We start from the raw sequence: 16,489 nt of genomic DNA, 5'->3' as shown, positions 1-16,489 counted from the left end.
ATAGGGAGACCTCGTCTCTACAAAAAATTTAAAAATTAGCCGATCATGGTGGCATGCACTTGTAGTCCCAGCTACTTGAGAGGCTGAGGCAGGAGGACTGCTTCAGCTTGGGAGGTCAAGGCTGTAGTGAGCTGTGTTTGCACCACTGGACTCTAGCCTGGGCGACAGAACGAGACCCTGTATCAAAATAACAAAAACCTTAACATGGTCTTAACAGAGCTCATGATGCTCCCTCCTAAGCATGAGTCTCCCGTCCTCGCTCAGCGGATGCCCCCTGCTGCCCTCCCTGCATCCGTTCTGCTCAGTCAGGCCTTGCTGTGGCCTCTCCCTCTCCTCCACCCTCACACAGAATCCATAGCCAAGTTCGGTCAATTTTAGCTCTGGGGCTAAATCTCTCTGGAGACCGTCTCTCATCTGGACCAGTCCTCACTGTACTTCCTGAAACTCCTCTACCAGTAGCTAGGGTGGTTTCAAAAACACGTATCTGGGCCGCGTGCAGTGGCTCACGCCTGTAATCCCAGCACTTTGGGAGGCCAAGGTGGTGGATCACTTGAGGTCAGGAGTTTGAGATCAGCCTGGGCAACACGGTGAAACCCCGTTTCCACTAAAAATACAAAAATTAGCCAGGCTGTGGTGGCGCATGCCTGTTGTAATCCCAGTAACTTGGGAGGCTGAGGTAGGACAATCGCTTGAACCCAGGAGATGGAGGTTGCAGTGAGCTGAGATGGCACCACTGTACTCCAGCCTGGGTGACAGAGTGAGACATCATTTAAAAAAAAAAAAAGATTATCTGACATGTCACCCTCCTGATGAAACTTGTCATTGGCTTCCCATTATTCTGTTTGATAAAAGCCAAGTCTTTGCCACAGCCACAGTCTCACCTCTCAGGCCTGGCTGTTTGTACATCCTCACCCACCTTCTTGGAGATCTGACAAAGCTGCCCTCCGTCCAGTCTCAGCATTTCTTCCTGGAATGCTGCTAACTCCTGCCGTACAACCTGTTCATTCCGCTTCAGATCTCAGCTTAAATGCTGCTTCTTTCCAGAAGCCCTCCCTGATCTACAAAGATTCCCATGTTTTGTGTTCCTCCTGTAGCACTTAAGTTTGTCACCGCCTATATGTGACTATTTGATTGTCTTCCCAACTGTGGACTCCACAGGGTGTGTTTTGCTTACTGATGAACCCCAGTCCTAGCAAACAGTAGGTATTCAAATATTTGTTGTTGAATGAATGGTGTAGTTTTAGAAAAATTAGTCTGGCAGTGTGCAGAGAAGATGGAGTGGAGGTGGCAAGGAGGCTGTTGCACTGGGCCAGGAGAGATCATGGTGGATGGAACTACAGCGGGGCTGAGGAACAGACACAAGGTAGACTTCAAAGTCAGATCTCCCTGGATTTCAGGTCCTGTTGGCTGGTAGAGGAAGCGTCAGGGCCACAAAAGGACAAGGGGAACACCCCACCTGCCTGCCTCAGGGAATATATGAAGCCTCCTCACACCTTCAGAGGTTCTGTACTGACCACTGCCCCTGGACAACCTGAGTGAGGGGAGAAAATCTCATGGCTGGTCCACATTCCCTGTATGTGCCCTGACAAGGTGGGGTGGGGAGTGAGTCCCCCTGACTGGAAGGTGCCAAGATTTCCCCTCTGCCCTGCATCCTCAGCCCCTGCCAAGTCTGGTATGACATAAGGCCTGGCACATGGCAGGGGTGGGGACAGGGCAAAGCTGTGACATCATGGGTAAAAGTGGAGAACCACCAGGAGCTTTCTTGTACCCCTCCGGGTCAGCATCTTCTCAGGCATGAGACGCTTCTCTTCCTACCAGAGGAAGCCCACTGGGCCCACCATTGCTTTTTCTCTCTCTCGCACAGGGGGCTTGACTAGAATCCCGTTCCCATCTGTGCAGGCCTGGGCTCCCTCCCATCCCTGGCTCTAGCCCTCCTTGTGCTGCAGGCTTGAACAACACACCAGGGGAGGCAGCTGGAACCCCCAGGCAGCATCCTGTGGACGGGGCTCCAGAGCTGGGCTCGGCGGTAGCTGGACAGTGGGGCGGGTGGTGAGCACTTCCCTGAGGGCAAACACAGGACACTCACTCGTGCAGCTGACACAAAGCGGCGGCTACATCTCCCGGCCATGCTCCCCACCCAGCCCCACTCACAGAGACAGGGGGATGGACAAGATGGCATGGGAGGGACGACCGGGCAGGACAGGCAGGCTCGGTGGAGGAAGCGCCGAGGCGGGCGGCGGTGTCCTCATGGCGTGGTTTATTACGATTCCATCTCACAAGGCGGGTGGGCGGGTGGCAGCGGCACACGAAATCCAAGCCCCTGACAGACGTCTGCCTCGGGCGCATGCAAACAGTGCAACATGGTCAAGCGCAAACACGGGGCGACCGAGGAGACACGGGACATGGGACACGGAATGGGGAATGAGGCTGGGGCGAGGGGTCCCTAGAGAGGGGCCCGGTCCCCCCCACCCTCATGGGCAGGACAGGAAAAATAAGATTCGTACTTCTTGTAAAATGCCCATTTGCTGGGTACTTTCTTTCTCCTTATCTTGAAAAATAATAAAAAATAAACACACGGAAAAAAAATCTCAAAAAAGGAAAGGAATAAAACTCTTAAGAAGGCGAGCGGCGGGAGGCCAAGGAAGCCCGACGTGGTGGGGCACTGCCTCCCGCTCCGTGGCCTCCTTCCTCCCTGGCCCCTCAGTGGGCTCCCCAGGCCCCACACGTGGGTCCAAGAGAGACGGGGCCGGAGGGATGCAGGCTGGGACGCAGGAAAAAGGCCCACCAGCCCGCTGGGGCTCAGTTCAGGCTCGGGCCCAGTGAGCAGGGGCACCAGGTCCATGATCTTCCAGGTTCAGTCCCCACAGGCCCATGACCCGGGCGGAGGCCAGCCGTCACAGGTGCAGCTCATGGGTTTTGATGTGCTCAAGCTGCTCTCGGAGCTGTAGGAAGGATGGCCGCATGGCGGCGTCCAGGTGCCAGCAGTTCTTCATGACCTCATAGACTGCGGGCGGGCAGCCATCGGGGGCATCCATCTTGTAGCCCTTCTCCACCCGAGGGACGACGTCCTTCAGGGGCTGTGGCCAGGAGGATGGCAGGAGTCAGTCCAGGGCCTGGCCCCAGAGAAGACATCTACCCAGCAGCCTCTCAGGGATGCCCATCAGCTCTGCCCCAGACCCAGGCCCAGAGAGTGGCCTGTGAGCTCCCCAGGGCAGGCCTGAGGCTTCCAGGCCTTGACTGGGGAGGCAGGGCCCAAGGAGGCTCATGCCCCTGCCAACCCCTTCGTTGCTCCAAGAGCCACCCTGATCCCAGTACCTATACTCACAATTCTTGGATAAGGCACTCGCCCAAAGGAGTAGATTTCCCAGAGAAGGATTCCGAAACTCCACACGTCAGACTTAGTGGAGAATTTCTGCCATGTGGATGGAAAAAGCAGCGTCAGATCCCGGGACTCTAAGGGTGGGGAGCGACCCAGGACTCCTGCCCACCTCTGTAGGCCCCAGGGGAGGCCTGCCCCACCTTCTCTCTCAGGGCCTCAGGGGCTGTCCACTTGACTGGCAGCTTGCCCGTGTCCTGGGTGCTGGACGCCTCCTTGGTGAGACCAAAGTCGCTGACCTTGGCCACGTTGTCCTCAGACACCAGCACGTTGCGGGCAGCCAGGTCTCGATGCACGAAGTTGTTGCCCTCCAGGTATTCCATGGCCTCGCAGACATCTCTGGGGGTAGGCCAGGCACACGTCCCCTCAGACTGGGGCCACCATAGCAGGGCAGGGTACCCCTCAAACCCTACCCATCCAAGAGGCTGCTTCACTCACAGCGAGAACTTGAGGAGACAGTCTCCGCCCAGCACTGACCGACCCCGAGACCGCAGGTAGTCCACGAGGCTCCCCTGGGAGAAGGAAGGACAAACCAGGCCCAGAGGTCAGATGTGCCCTGCAGCCCTCTCACACAGCAGGCTGGGGCCGGGTGGGTGTTGACACTCCAAGGAGGTGTGAGACAGGGAAGGAGTGGGGAGGGGCCAGGACATCCGTGCTGGACACTGCTCTGTGTTATTCCTGCCTTATCCCTTGACTCTCACAAATCTCTGAGATAAGCTGTTATTATCTCCATTTCCCAGATGTGATGCTGAGGCTTGGAGGTGACATGATTTGTCCAAGGTTACAGTCAATAAACTGTAAACCAGGACAAAAGCCCAGCCCTGGTGACCTCAAAGCTCACTTGGGGTCGGGGGACCGAGGGAGCAGGGGCCCCAGAGCACAGTGGGGGTTTCGGGGCAGTTGGAAAACCCGAGTGCCGGGTCTCAGCAGGTGCCCACCTTGGCCATGTACTCAGTGACGATGTAGAGCCCGCCCTTCTCCTCCACGATCACGCCCAGGAGCTGCACCAGGTTGCTATGCCGCAGTTGCCTGGGGCAGGACGAGAGTGGTCAGAAAGGGGAAGCCAGAGCCTCACTCCTAGCTTAGGCCAACCTCCCCGCTACCCTACCCCAACTCACGTCATGACTGAAGCTTCAGCCAGGAAGGCCTGGGCGGTGGCGTCGTTCTTAATGCACTTGACAGCGACTTTGTTCCCTCGGTAATCGCCCAGCATCACGTCTGGGGGCAGAGAGGTCGGCTTGTTCCCAAGTTCTGAGTCCCTTGGCGCCCCCCCTCAGGCAGCCCAGCCCAGCTCACCTCCGAACTCCCCCTTCCCAATGGTCTGCAGTAGCTTCAGCTCCTTCATGTTCAGGGCCCAGCCACCTGTGGGGAGGGGCCAGTGAGGGCCTGGAGGCTGCTAGGGACATGGCTGGGATGACAGAGGCTGACTGGACTATCAAGCACATGGGGTTCTCTGGAGGTTCCTGGATAAGGGCAGTGCCAGGAAGCCTGCGTGGGAGGAGGTGGGTGGGCAAGAGGTCTGGAGTGGGGTGCACTCACTGCGGTAGAACTCATCCTGGGCCGCCACCGTGCCCTCCATGACCTTTGGTTTAATGAGGCGCGTACAGAGTCCATCTGCGTCTGAGGTGTAGTGCTGCAGGGTGTGGGGGGCAGGGTGCTCAGAGACAGCCCAAGGTGCCCCATATGCACCGTCCAGGCCTGACCACCAGGGGGCGGCAGAGGCCGGCCCCGCCCAGCCTGGAGTCACTGAGTGGGGAGGGCTCCCCATTTCTGGTAGGGCAGGGGTTAGGGAAGTCCCGGATTATGACGTATGGCCCATTTCCCATGCCACCCTACATGTGGCTGCTGGACACTCAGCTGTTGCTACCACTCTGGACCCCACAGGTATCCAATGCAGAGGGCAACCCATGGCTCGGTCCTGACACCAGCCTCTAGCCAGGAGAGCCCAGGACCCCACCCTCACCTGCCACAGGCCAAGCCAGGCCAGCAGGGGAGGAAGATGAGAGTAAATACAGAGGGACACGGGAGGCTGTCTGTGGCTACCGGATGCCAGGTGTGGCCTGGCCAGGACTGGCAGAGCGGGCCTGGGAAGCTGCAGGGACCCGTGGGCATGTCCATGCAGGTTGCGAGAGCCTCAGGGGCCCTGGCGATCAAGGCGCATGGCTCATGCTTCTGCACACACTTCTGGGTATGCAGGTCTGTGAGTGGCTGGAGGAAAGTTAGCTCTGGGATCAGACAGACTCAGAATCCAGTCCTGGCACCAAATTATAGCTGTGTGACCTCAGGTGGGTCCCCTAACTGCTCTGAACCGTCGACTCCTGGTCTATAAAATGAGGATAAGGCTCCCCTCCTCGGGGTGGCACTGTGGGGTCAGAGGTGAGTCCTGGCACACAGCAGCTGCTCCACCAAGGTGTGAGGAAACGAGGGCTCACAGAAGTTGCCCCACATGCCTGGTCACCAGGCAGAAGCAGTGGGGCTGGAGCTAGAAGCCAGGGCTATGTGCAAAGGCCCCAGATGGGTTTAGGGTGTGTGAGGGTGGAAGTGAGGACCCACGGATACCCCCCAGCTCACCTCCACCAGCTGCATGAGATTCTCAAAGTACACCTCCTCGTCGATGCTGAGCTTGCTGGCATGGTACATGATGCGGTAGTGCTCCACCTTGCCGTCGCAGCTCACGCACAGCGTGTAGTCCCCAGGGTAGTTGGTGCTCTCCCGCACCAGGAACAGGCCTGTCTCCGGCGGGTACAGAAGCCGCTCAGCCTGCTCCCGTGTGATCTTGCCGTGGAACCAACTGGGGAGCAGCAGGGCCGGAGGTCACGGTGGCCCAAAGGTACTGACCCTGGCTCCCCTTTCTGAAGGGTTTCCCTCTGCTTGGCACCCGTGGCTCACACTCGCTCAGTCAGGCATTTGAGGCCCTCCTCTTCTGCTCCCTGTCCCTTCTTCGACACCCTCCTGCCTCTGCTCCCAGCCCTGCTCTGTGAGGTCCCGCACCCGTGCCCTATACCTCCCTCCTGAAGCCCTCCCCAACACCCCAGCCCCTCACTCTGGCCTCCCTGCTTGTTCCTGATGCTTCTCCAGGAGGACCAGGGCCCCTTCCCTCCCCAACCCCTCCTTGTAGTACTCACGGCATGAGGCTGAGTTTGGTACCCGCCTTCACGCCCTCCCGCTTCTGGACGTAGTTGGCTGGGATGATGCCCTCACGGCCCACCTTGTTTTTGGCTTTGTACCAGTTGGGGTCCTGGGGAGAGGGCAGCCCAGACATGCTCTCAGGCCCACCTCCCCCTGCAGAGGGAAGGTCCAGCAGTGAGAGGGTGGGGTGGGCGCCACCTGATTACCTTGGTGACGGCCACAATGGTGAGCACGTCTCCTTTGCAGAAAGGCAGGTCTTGCTCGGCGGTGCCGTGGAAGTTGTACTTGGCAATACATTCTGTACCGGATGGCCAGGAGGCCTGCAGGACAGGTGACAGGTGGGCAGGTGCAGCCTGGGACCCCTCCAGCCACCTGCCCGGACACCCTCGTGGTCACAGCCTTTGAGCTGGCCTCTGTGAGCCTGGGTGAGGTGCTCTGCCCGGAGAAGGAGCCCTGGGTCCCTTCCTGTTGAGACTCCCCCACTTCCCCCGGCCTGTTTCTGACTGGGTGCTGGGAAAAAGGGGAGTGGGTTGATCTAAGCTGCATCCTCTCTCCTCCACTAAGCACCCCACCGGGGCCGGTGGGAATGCTTGCATGTCCCAGACCCTCACCCTTGTGGTACCTGTATTGCTGACATCTTCTCAGGAGCTCTGGCGTCCCCGAGTCACAGTAAAGCCGACCCGTCACTTGGTACCATTAGACCTGTGGGGAAGAGAATGAAGAATGAGGAGGGGTGTGAAGAAATGCCCCCCAACTGCTGAGATCTGGCTCCTCACTGGGTGTAAACAGGTGCCAAGAGCGTCCTGTGCTGGAATTTGACACACGGGCCATTCTCTCCAGTCCTGGCAGGCTGACGGTACTGGGTAGAGGAGCATGAAGGCTGAGGACCCCCAGGGACAGAGGGAGCCACCAACCCTAAGGCCACAGGGGCCCTTCCAGGACTGACAGAAAGGAGCCAAGGGGGCTTAGAGGGCTAGCAGGACTATGGCCACCTGCCCATCGGCCCCATCAGCCCCAGGCCTAGTTCCAGCTACGGTTCTGTGGGGAAAAGGGCCCTGGGGCAGCTCTAAGAAGGGGCTGTGTGATCTGGGAAAGTCCCTTATGCTGTGGGCCCTCGGGTCCTTCACCTGCAAAAGCCTGCCTGGGCATCTCTAAATGTATACCAACCCCACTTCTAGGTACACACCAAGAGGACACAGGGCATGTGTCCACTTAGACAGACATAGGAGGGCTACAAGCGGCATGCTTAGTAATAAACCTCAAACTGGGAGCTGCCCAGATGCCGATCCAGAGGAAAATGGATAAACAGTGGCATATTCACAAAAGGGACTACGAACGGCAGCAAACTCCAACCATCAAATAAACTCCAACACAAACTCCAACCATTAAATAACCCTGATGAATTTCTTTTCCTTGCTTTTTTTTTTTTTGAGACGGAGTCTGGCTCTGTCGCCCAGGCTGGAGTACAGTAGCACAATCTCGACTCACTGCAACCTCTACCTCCTGAGTTCAAGTTATTTTCCTGCTTCAGCCTCCTGAGTAGCTGGGATTATAGGCACGCACCACCACACCTGGCTAATTTTTGTATTTTTAGTAGAGATGGGGTTTCACCATGTTGGCCAGGCTGGTCTCAAATTCCTGACCTCAGGTGATCCACCCACCTCGGCCTCCCAAAATCCTGGGATTACAGGTATGAGTCACCGTGCCTGGCCAATCCTGATAAATTTCGAAACATAATGATGGCCAGGCACAGTGGCTCACACCTGTAATCTCAGCACTTTGGGAAGCTGAGGCAGACAGATGGCTTAAACCCAGGAGTTCAAGACCAGTTTGGGCAACATGGTGAAACCCAGTCTCTACTAAAGATACAAAAATTAGCTGAGGGCGGTGCTGCGTGCTTTTAGTGCCAGCTACTCAGGAGGCTGAGGTGGGAGGATTGCTTGAGCCTAGGGAGGTCAAAGCTACAGTGAGCCAAGGTCACACCACTGCACTCCAGCCTGGGTGACAGAGTGAGACCCTGCCTCTAAATAAATAAATACTGTAATCCTAGCACTTTGGGAGGCCAAGATGGGCGGATCACGAGGTCAGGAGATCGAGACCATCCTGGCTAACATGGTGAAACTCCGTCTCTACTAAAAAATACAAAAAACTAGCCAGGCGAGGTGGCGGGCGCCTGTAGTCCCTCCCAGCTACTCGAGAGGCTGAGGCAGGAGAAAGGCGTAAACCCAGGAGGCGGAGCTTGCAGTGAGCTGAGGTCCGGCCACTGCACTCCAGCCTGGGCGATAAAGTGAGACTCCGTCTCAAAAAAAAAAAAAAAAAAAAAAAAAAAATATATATATATATATATATATACACACACACACACACACACACACACACACACATATATATGTAAAATGTTAACCAAGAAGCCAGACACAGAAAAGTACACATTATGTAATTCCATATGAATAAAGTTCAAAATCTGGCCAAACTAATCCATGCTGTCAGGATAGCTGCTCTTGGGACAGGGAGACTGGAAGGAATGCAAGGGGACCTGTGGGGTTGGTTGTCTGACTGTCTGAGCCGAATCATGAAGTGGGTCCACTCTGTGACAGTTCACTGAGCTGTACCCTTGTGATCGGCACACTTTTTGGTGTACAGTTGACCATTGAACAACTCGGGTCTGAACTGCGCAGGTCCAGTTACACATGGATTTTTTTCCTTTTTTCTTTGAGAAAGGGTCTCACTCTGTTGCCCAGGCAGGAGTGCAGTGACATGACCATAGCTCACTGCAGCCTCAAACCCCTGGGCTCAGCCAATCCTCCTGCCTCAGCCTTCTGAGTAGCTGTTACTATCGGCATGCGCCACCACACGTGGCTGGATGTTTTTCAATAAGTTACACCGGGTATGCCTGCATTTTCTGCCTCCCTTTCCACCTCCTCCGCCTCCACCTCCGCCAACTCCGTGATGGCAAGACCAACTCTTCCTCTTCCTCCTCAGCCTACTCAATGTGAAGGATGAAGACCTTCATAATGATCCCTTTCCACTTAAAGAACAGTAGATGTATTTCTTCTTCCTTATGATTTTCTTTTCTTTTTCTTTTTTTTTTTTGAGACAGAGTGAGACTCTGTCGCCCAGGCTGGAGTGCAGTGGTGGGGTGACTCACGGCTCACTGCAACTACCTCTGCCTCCCAGGTTCAAGTGATTCTCATGCCTCGACCACCTGAGTAGCTGGGATCATAGGCGTGCCCACCACAGCAGACTAATTTTTGTATTTTTAGTAGATACAGGGTTTCACCATATTGGCCACGCTGGTCTCGAACTCCTGGCCTCAAGTGATCCGCCTGCCCTGGCCTCCCAATGTGCTGAGATTACAGGTATAAGCCACTGCACCCGGCCATATGATTTTCTCATTTTATTTTCACTAGCTTACTTTATTGTAAGAATACAGTATATAATATACGTAACAAACAAAATGAGTGTCAACTTTATCTACAAGGCTTTCTGACAACAAAAGGCTATTAGTAGTAAAGTTTTTGAGGAGTCAAAGTTAATATATGCTTTTTTGACTGCAGGGAGGAGGTTGATGCCCTCAACTCCTGTGTTGTTCAAGGGTTAACCGTATATTTACTTCAATAAAGTTGACTCCCCAAAAAAGCTACCCTAGCCAACCCCATTCCCTAAGAGCAGCAACCCACCGGTCTGCACATACATACTTTGTAGTCCCAGCCCAGGGCCCCCTTGGACCTGTCTCAGGAAGCACAGGGGCTGGAACTACTGTTTCCTTTCTACAGGTGAAGAAACTGAGGCTGAGAAAGGGCCAGTGGCATCTTTGTGGTCACAGTGTGTTAGAAGAGAAACTTCTCCATGAGCCTCTTTGCTGGGCTCTTTGATACAATGGATGAGGTCTGGGGGCTAGCCTGACAGTCACAAATACTGCTACCTACCCCAATGGAAAAAGACATTTTATTTTATTATTATTGTTATTACTGAGATGGAGTCTTGCTCTGTTGCCCAGACTGGAGTGCAGTGGCATGGGAGAAGACATTTTAGTGCAAAGTGCTGGGGGTGCAAAGTAGGCAGGGGCTGCAGAGCTTAGGCAGGCTCCCTGGAGGGGGAGCTCTGGGGCTGAGCCCTGAAGACTGCAGGGCTTAGACAGGCAGACGGCAGGCCAGGGAAGGCACCGGAGTTGGTGCAGCAGTCTGAGCAACAGTGTCAGGCAGGGGACTGACACAGTGTGAGAAACTGGCCCGGGTGGAAGCTGATGGTGAGGGAAGCGGGGAGGCAGACCCTGCCCATCTGGGGCTCTAGGACCCCACATGCTTCCAGAGTCCACCCTGAGCACCGCTGCTCAGGGGACACTGTAGGGGATGGTTTCAAGTGGACCTAGCATAAACTCTGCCAGGCAGCAGGGGGGCTTCCACTGCCAATGTGAGGAACCAGGGTTTGATTCTGAGGGTGATGGGGCCTCAGCAGGGGAGCATGTGATCGTAGAGAGCAGAAGGAGCTGGGGAGGAGACAGCCAGGAAGAACCAACACTTCCAGGCCACACACCTGGCTCTATAGTCAGGCCTGGGCTTAATACTTGGCTCTGTTGATTGTGCGACTTGGGGTGAGTGACTCAACCCTTCTAAGTCTCACATCCCTTACTTACATTGAAGGGGAGGACAGGGATCCCCTGCAAGCTGGCTGAGGAGGGGCTGGAAAGAAACCCTGAACTTGGAAGTATCTGGTGCGCCCCTGCCCCATCCCCTGGACGAAAGAGCTTCTGTTCCTCCCAGAACACAGGCCCTTCCTATTCCCAGAGGCCAGGCCATCAACTCCTGCTGTTTAGGCAGGGACACTGAGGCTCAAGGAGGATGAGCCTGAAACCTGCCTCCATCCACATGACTCAGCCACCACTGAGTACAGGAACCACCCCTTGCCTCCCGTGGACTGTAAACTGTGGAGGTAGGGATGGCAGGGACCCCTTGCCCCTGCCTCCCGTGGACTGTAAGCTGTGGGGGTGGGGGTGGCGGGGAGGGAAGGAGGATTATGAGCTCTTCTAACCCTCTTACCTCCATTTTACAGAAGGAGAAACTGAGGCTCAACTGGTTGAACAATTTGCCTGAAGTCACATAGCTAGTTAGGGGTGACAGAGCTTGAATTAGGGTCCCACTAGGGCTGGCTGGGCCCCCAACCTTTAGGTCCTTCTGAATAGGGGCCCTGCTAGCATTCCATATCCCCATGCCTCCCTCTTCCTCCCCAAACTCCCTGCCACCACAGCGGGGCGCGGAGGCTGCTGCGCTGTTAGTCACCCTTCCAGCTGTCAGTTTGCAAACACTCCCTTCCTGGCCTACAGCTGCTGCCACCGCCGCCTCCCCACTGCCTTGATGATAATAATAAAAATAATAACAGGGCCTGTTTTCTGAGCACTTATTCTGTGCCAGGCCCTGTCCTTGGCACGTTATGGCTCATCATATCCTCTAACAACTCTGAGACAGAGAAGCTATTATTATCCCCATTTTGCAGATGAGAACCCCAAGTTCCCATGTGGGGTTCTTGCCCCACAGGGGCAAGGCGGGCGTCCCTAGGACCACACCTTGAGTGAGCATCCTGTCCCACTCAGGTGTCAAACTCCTGAGCTGCTGAGCCAGCCCTCCCCACAGCCCCGTGCCTCCCTGCCTGACAGGCCCCAGGAGTTGCCATGGGGACCACACTAGCCTAGGGGGAAGAGAGAGAGGAAGGAGGAGGGAGGAGGGAGAAGCAGCCAAGAGGGGCACAGGGGCAGCACTCAGGGAAGGGTGAGCCTAGGAGTGGTCAGGGTGGGCCGCCTCAAGGAGCTGGGTTCTGAAGGCTTCAGAGGGTTCTCGAAGCAGGGAAGAGGGCTAAACTCATCACCTTTACTCTGCTGGCTGTGACTCTAGGACCCAGCTTCCCCATCTGTGCAATGGACTGGTGATAACCCTTGGCTCTGGGGGCTGCTGTGAGGACTGGAGTTGGGCTCTCAGCACCAGAACGGTGCATGCCTTGCCACAGACATCCTGCAAGTGGGGGCTGCTAACCCTCTTGGACGGCTCCTCCCTGGTGGGGTCATGAGCCCCCCGAAGGAATGAATAAATGAACAAACAAAAGGGGGAATCCAGTCTGGCTACATTACACTGAAGTCCCATAACCAATGGGACTACAGTTAACTCCAAAGTTAACCCCAAAGGGATAGCAGCTATCACCCACCCCCACAGAGCTAGGGGACAAGGGGCTTGGGATGTGGCAGGACCGGTGCTTCACTTTGACTTCCTACCCCAAACCTGGCTCCCAGTAGCCCTTGTGCTGGGGTCCTGGAACAGGCTGGCATTGTGCCCAAGTGCTGACGTCAGAGACCGCAGCCAAGATGGCTCAGTGGCCTCCCAGCCAGTGCCTCGGCTGGGGTCCCCTTCTTAAAACATCTCCAGAAGGTGAGAGCATCCTCCCACTCCAGGTCAGAGGCTGAGAGCCAGAGTGGCTGGGAGGAGCTACTGCAAACTTAGGCTTCCACAGCTCAGCAGGGCTCAGGCACAGAGAGGGGGTCTTTCCTGGGGTTATTTAAACTTAAGAGTCAGGCTCCTCTATGGAGCAGTGCAGGAACATCGTCCTGGGTGTCAGAGGCTCTGAGTCCTGCACCTGGCTCTGCCATCAACTTGCTGTGTGACCTTGGGAAAGTCACTTGACCTTTCTGGGACTTGCTGGCTTCTGGTACCTTAGCCAGACCTATTTCCCATCTGCCGTTTCCAGGACACCTGTGCCCTGTCTCCCTCCCCGCCTTGCCATTCCCTTCCCACTCTCTCCTCCTTCTTCACCAAGGGACTTCCACTCAACCTTGGGGGTGCAGCTGAGGAACTGCTTTTGGAGCACCCATGCCTTAAAAAAAACACAGCAGGACAGTCCCTCCAGTGCTGTCTGTAGTAGCAGGAGATGATGGAGAGACAGCCCTTATGTCCCTCAGTGGGGGGCTGGTTGGATAAATTACAAGATGTCCCTAAAAGGGGACAGCATAGCTCTAGCTGTGATGGGGCCAAGGGAGATCTCCAGGTGCCGATACTGAACACTCCCCATGATAGAGTATGGAAAATGGCAAAACACCAGCTCAAGTCATTGAAGAAAAAGTTGCCAGGGGAGCAGAACAGACACAGCTTCCAAGTCCCATCCCACAGGCTAATCGGAAAGATGAAGGAGCACCTGCTCTACACGGAGACGTGCAGACACCCTTGGAACCAAGTGCTCCAGTGAAGCATCACCAGCAAGGCGACACGTGGACACTAAGTGCCTCCTGGAGGAGGACTCTGCATCGCCCAGCGGGGCGTGCCGGCCAGAGCTGTTCCACTTGACTCCAACCAGGCAGAAGCAATCAGACAAATCCACAACAATTGGACCGGACTCTTCATGTCAATGTCATAAAAGAGCAAAACAAAAAAAGGGCTGGAGAATGTTCTAGATTAAATAGGACACTAAAGAAACATGACAACAAGATTCAATGAATGATCTGGAATTGAATTCTATATCAAGGGTGGTTGGGGAACAGCTATAAAATCACTTGGGGACAGGGGAAATGGACATAACAGATAATATGGAATTCATGTCAATTTTCTTAAGTGTGATCATGACGTGATTATGTAAGAGATACACGCTAAAGTTCTTACGGTGAAAGATACAATGCGTACAACTAACACTCAAATCAGCAAAAAATACACACAAACGTCTATGCAGATAAAAGAAGAGCTAGAGTAAATGTGGCAAAATGTTAAGAACTTGCAAATCTGCATGAAGGATATATGAATATTCATTATACTATTACTTCAACTTTTTGGTAGGTTTGAAATACTCAACATAACAGGCTGTGAAAAAAAGCCAGGTGCAGGTTCTCTATGGAATACTACAAGTTGTGTTTTTAAAGAGGTATTAATACAATACCTCCCTAAACTCAAATATGAATTGATTATCTTTGGAAAGACAGAGGAAACTGGTAACAGAGATTGCTTCTAGGATGGGAAGGGCAAGTGAGATCAAGTTCAAGGGAAACTTACTTTTTACTGTTCATTTGCTATTCTGTCCTTCTGGGCTTTTTAAAAAAGTATTATTATTTTTTTAAAGCCACATGCATCTATTACCTTCCCCCTTAAAATGAAACTGGAAATAAGAAACTTTTTGTAAACCACCTCTCCCTGGAGCCTTCCTTGGGTCCCCAGCTGTGTTGGGTGCCGAGGCCTCCAAGGCCTCTCACACATCCCTGTGCTCCAGTGAGAACCTCACTGGTTGTGGCCTGTGGTTTAGGGTGGACTGGGAGCTCTGCAGGGGGAAAGTGAGGATCTGATTCACGTCTGCATGGGCTGGGCCCAAAGTGGCTGCTCAGGAAATGAGTGCTGAATGAATGAATGAACCAACGAACAAAAGGGGACGTCAGGCTTGTGGTACATGGCTGTACCACACAGAGGTCTCATAACCAATGGGACTATAGTTAACCCCAAAGGGACAGCAGCTGTCACCCCATTCTCGCAGGGCTAGGGGACAAGGGGCTTGGGATGTGGCAGGACCAGTGCTTCACTCTGACTTCCTGCCTCAAACCCGACTCCCAGCAGCCCTTGTGCTGGGGTCCTGGGAACAGGCTGGCATTGTGCCCAAGCGCTGAGGTCAGTGGCTGCAGCCTCAGGCAGGCCTTTCTTGGGAGCCCAGGCTGACAAGGAGTGGAGAGAAAGAACTAGGAGCCCAGAAACTCCCAGGCTGCCCTTTTCCCACCCTGGAAGCAGCTGTAGACCCCCAAGGCCAGGCATGTGCTGAGGGCCAGGGGAGGTCAAGGGGCTCCCTTGCCCTTCCCCCGTTGCCAAAACTCTGCTGCCTAATGGGGCGTGGGAGCCTTCAGTAACTGTTTACACCCAGCTAAAAATACCCACTGAAAAGGGAAGTGCACAAAAGACCTGGGGGAACTCAGGGCCATGGCCCCCGGAGACTCTGGTGCTGCCACAGGACCCAGCTGGATGCTCTGGGGGATGGGGACAGCCACTGCAGGCAACAGGCAACAGCAAGGTCCACCTTGCCTTCTCATTCTTTGAGCCAGTGTTTTGGAAGCTTTCCTGTGTGCCCAGAGCCATGCTTGGTGGGCCAGGATATCCGGGTGGAGAAGGAAAGGACTCAGGAGATCCTGCCTTTGGGGACCCAAGGTCACCATTCACCTGCCTCTTCTCTGTGCACCGGCCAGGGCTGGATGCTGGGAACCCCCATAAAATGCAGACCTGGCTCCTGTCCTCCTGGTTACTGGATGGTTAACCATGGCCTGGTGTGCTCAGTGCCTCCATAGACTGAGACAGGAGCTACCCAGGAAGGCTTCCAGGAAGAAGGGTGAGGGGAGCAGGAGCTAGAAGGCTTTTAGGGGAAAGTGACTGAGAGAGGGGTGCCTTGGAGTAGACCAGGATTAAGACTGCAAACTGTGGTACAGAGCGAGTTAATGAAGACTGAAGAAGGTTCAGGATAGGGGCCCAGGGAGCCTCTGAGCAGGGCCTACAGGTCATAGTACAGATACAGGCAGAATTAAGTTTCAGATCTGGGCCCGCCCCTCCAAAGGGCAGTGCACCTGAGGAGGGCGGGGCACGCACCAGCAGTTGGGCAAGTTTGGCAGCAATAAAATCAGCCCCACCTCTGGTTCTGCAGAGGACACCAGGCTGATGCACTGTGACATTCCCCACTGCACATCAGGCAAGGAAGGGTGCTGGAGGACTTCTACTGACCCCTGCAGCCTGTGCTGGTGGTCCCTCAGCACCCCCACTGCATAGGTGTCTCAGGGTGGGCAGCAGCAGAATTGGGCGCCAGGACCTTGGAGATGCCTACACCTCCCGGGGGGTCACGAAGGAACAGAAGAATGTCTGCTCTGGCTCCAGTGCATGCTGCCCTACCCCCATCCCGGGGCTCCCGTCAGCACCCTGACCGAAGGAGAGGGGCGGATTTAATGGATAAATACCAAATTACAGCAACTCACTGGCTTTTTTTTCCTGCCCC

At 55.0% G+C, this 16,489-nt stretch overlaps 2 protein-coding genes across 4 annotated transcripts in view; both read right to left on the bottom strand.

The window, feature by feature from the left end:
* Positions 1-2,235: 2,235 nt before the first annotated feature.
* The window catches only part of CSK (C-terminal Src kinase), a 21,540-nt gene continuing 7,286 nt past the window's right edge, over positions 2,236-16,489 (bottom strand). For 2 of the 3 annotated variants that reach the window (XM_028850298.2, XM_028850299.2), the window contains exons 3-14: positions 7,128-7,207; positions 6,712-6,825; positions 6,502-6,614; positions 5,948-6,167; positions 4,916-5,009; positions 4,673-4,738; positions 4,495-4,594; positions 4,315-4,405; positions 3,815-3,888; positions 3,520-3,715; positions 3,326-3,412; positions 2,236-3,077 (exon numbers count right to left, since the gene is read on the bottom strand). In XM_028850298.2, coding sequence (XP_028706131.1) covers positions 2,895-3,077; positions 3,326-3,412; positions 3,520-3,715; positions 3,815-3,888; positions 4,315-4,405; positions 4,495-4,594; positions 4,673-4,738; positions 4,916-5,009; positions 5,948-6,167; positions 6,502-6,614; positions 6,712-6,825; positions 7,128-7,142 — 1,353 coding nt within the window. In that variant the 5' untranslated portion in view covers positions 7,143-7,207 and the 3' untranslated portion in view covers positions 2,236-2,894. 3 annotated transcript variants of the gene reach the window in all.
* LOC144329770 (uncharacterized) overlaps positions 9,571-16,489 on the bottom strand; it is a 26,517-nt gene continuing 19,598 nt past the window's right edge. Inside the window, exon 7 of the mRNA XM_077938803.1 lies at positions 9,571-9,614. The gene's annotated coding sequence lies outside the window, so the exon portion shown is untranslated. The remainder of the gene's footprint in view (positions 9,615-16,489) is intronic.

The sequence above is a fragment of the Macaca mulatta genome, chromosome 7, assembly GCF_049350105.2.
Source record: "Macaca mulatta isolate MMU2019108-1 chromosome 7, T2T-MMU8v2.0, whole genome shotgun sequence".
NCBI classification, from domain to species: domain Eukaryota; kingdom Metazoa; phylum Chordata; class Mammalia; order Primates; family Cercopithecidae; genus Macaca; species Macaca mulatta.
This window is presented reverse-complemented; position numbering and strand designations above follow the sequence as displayed.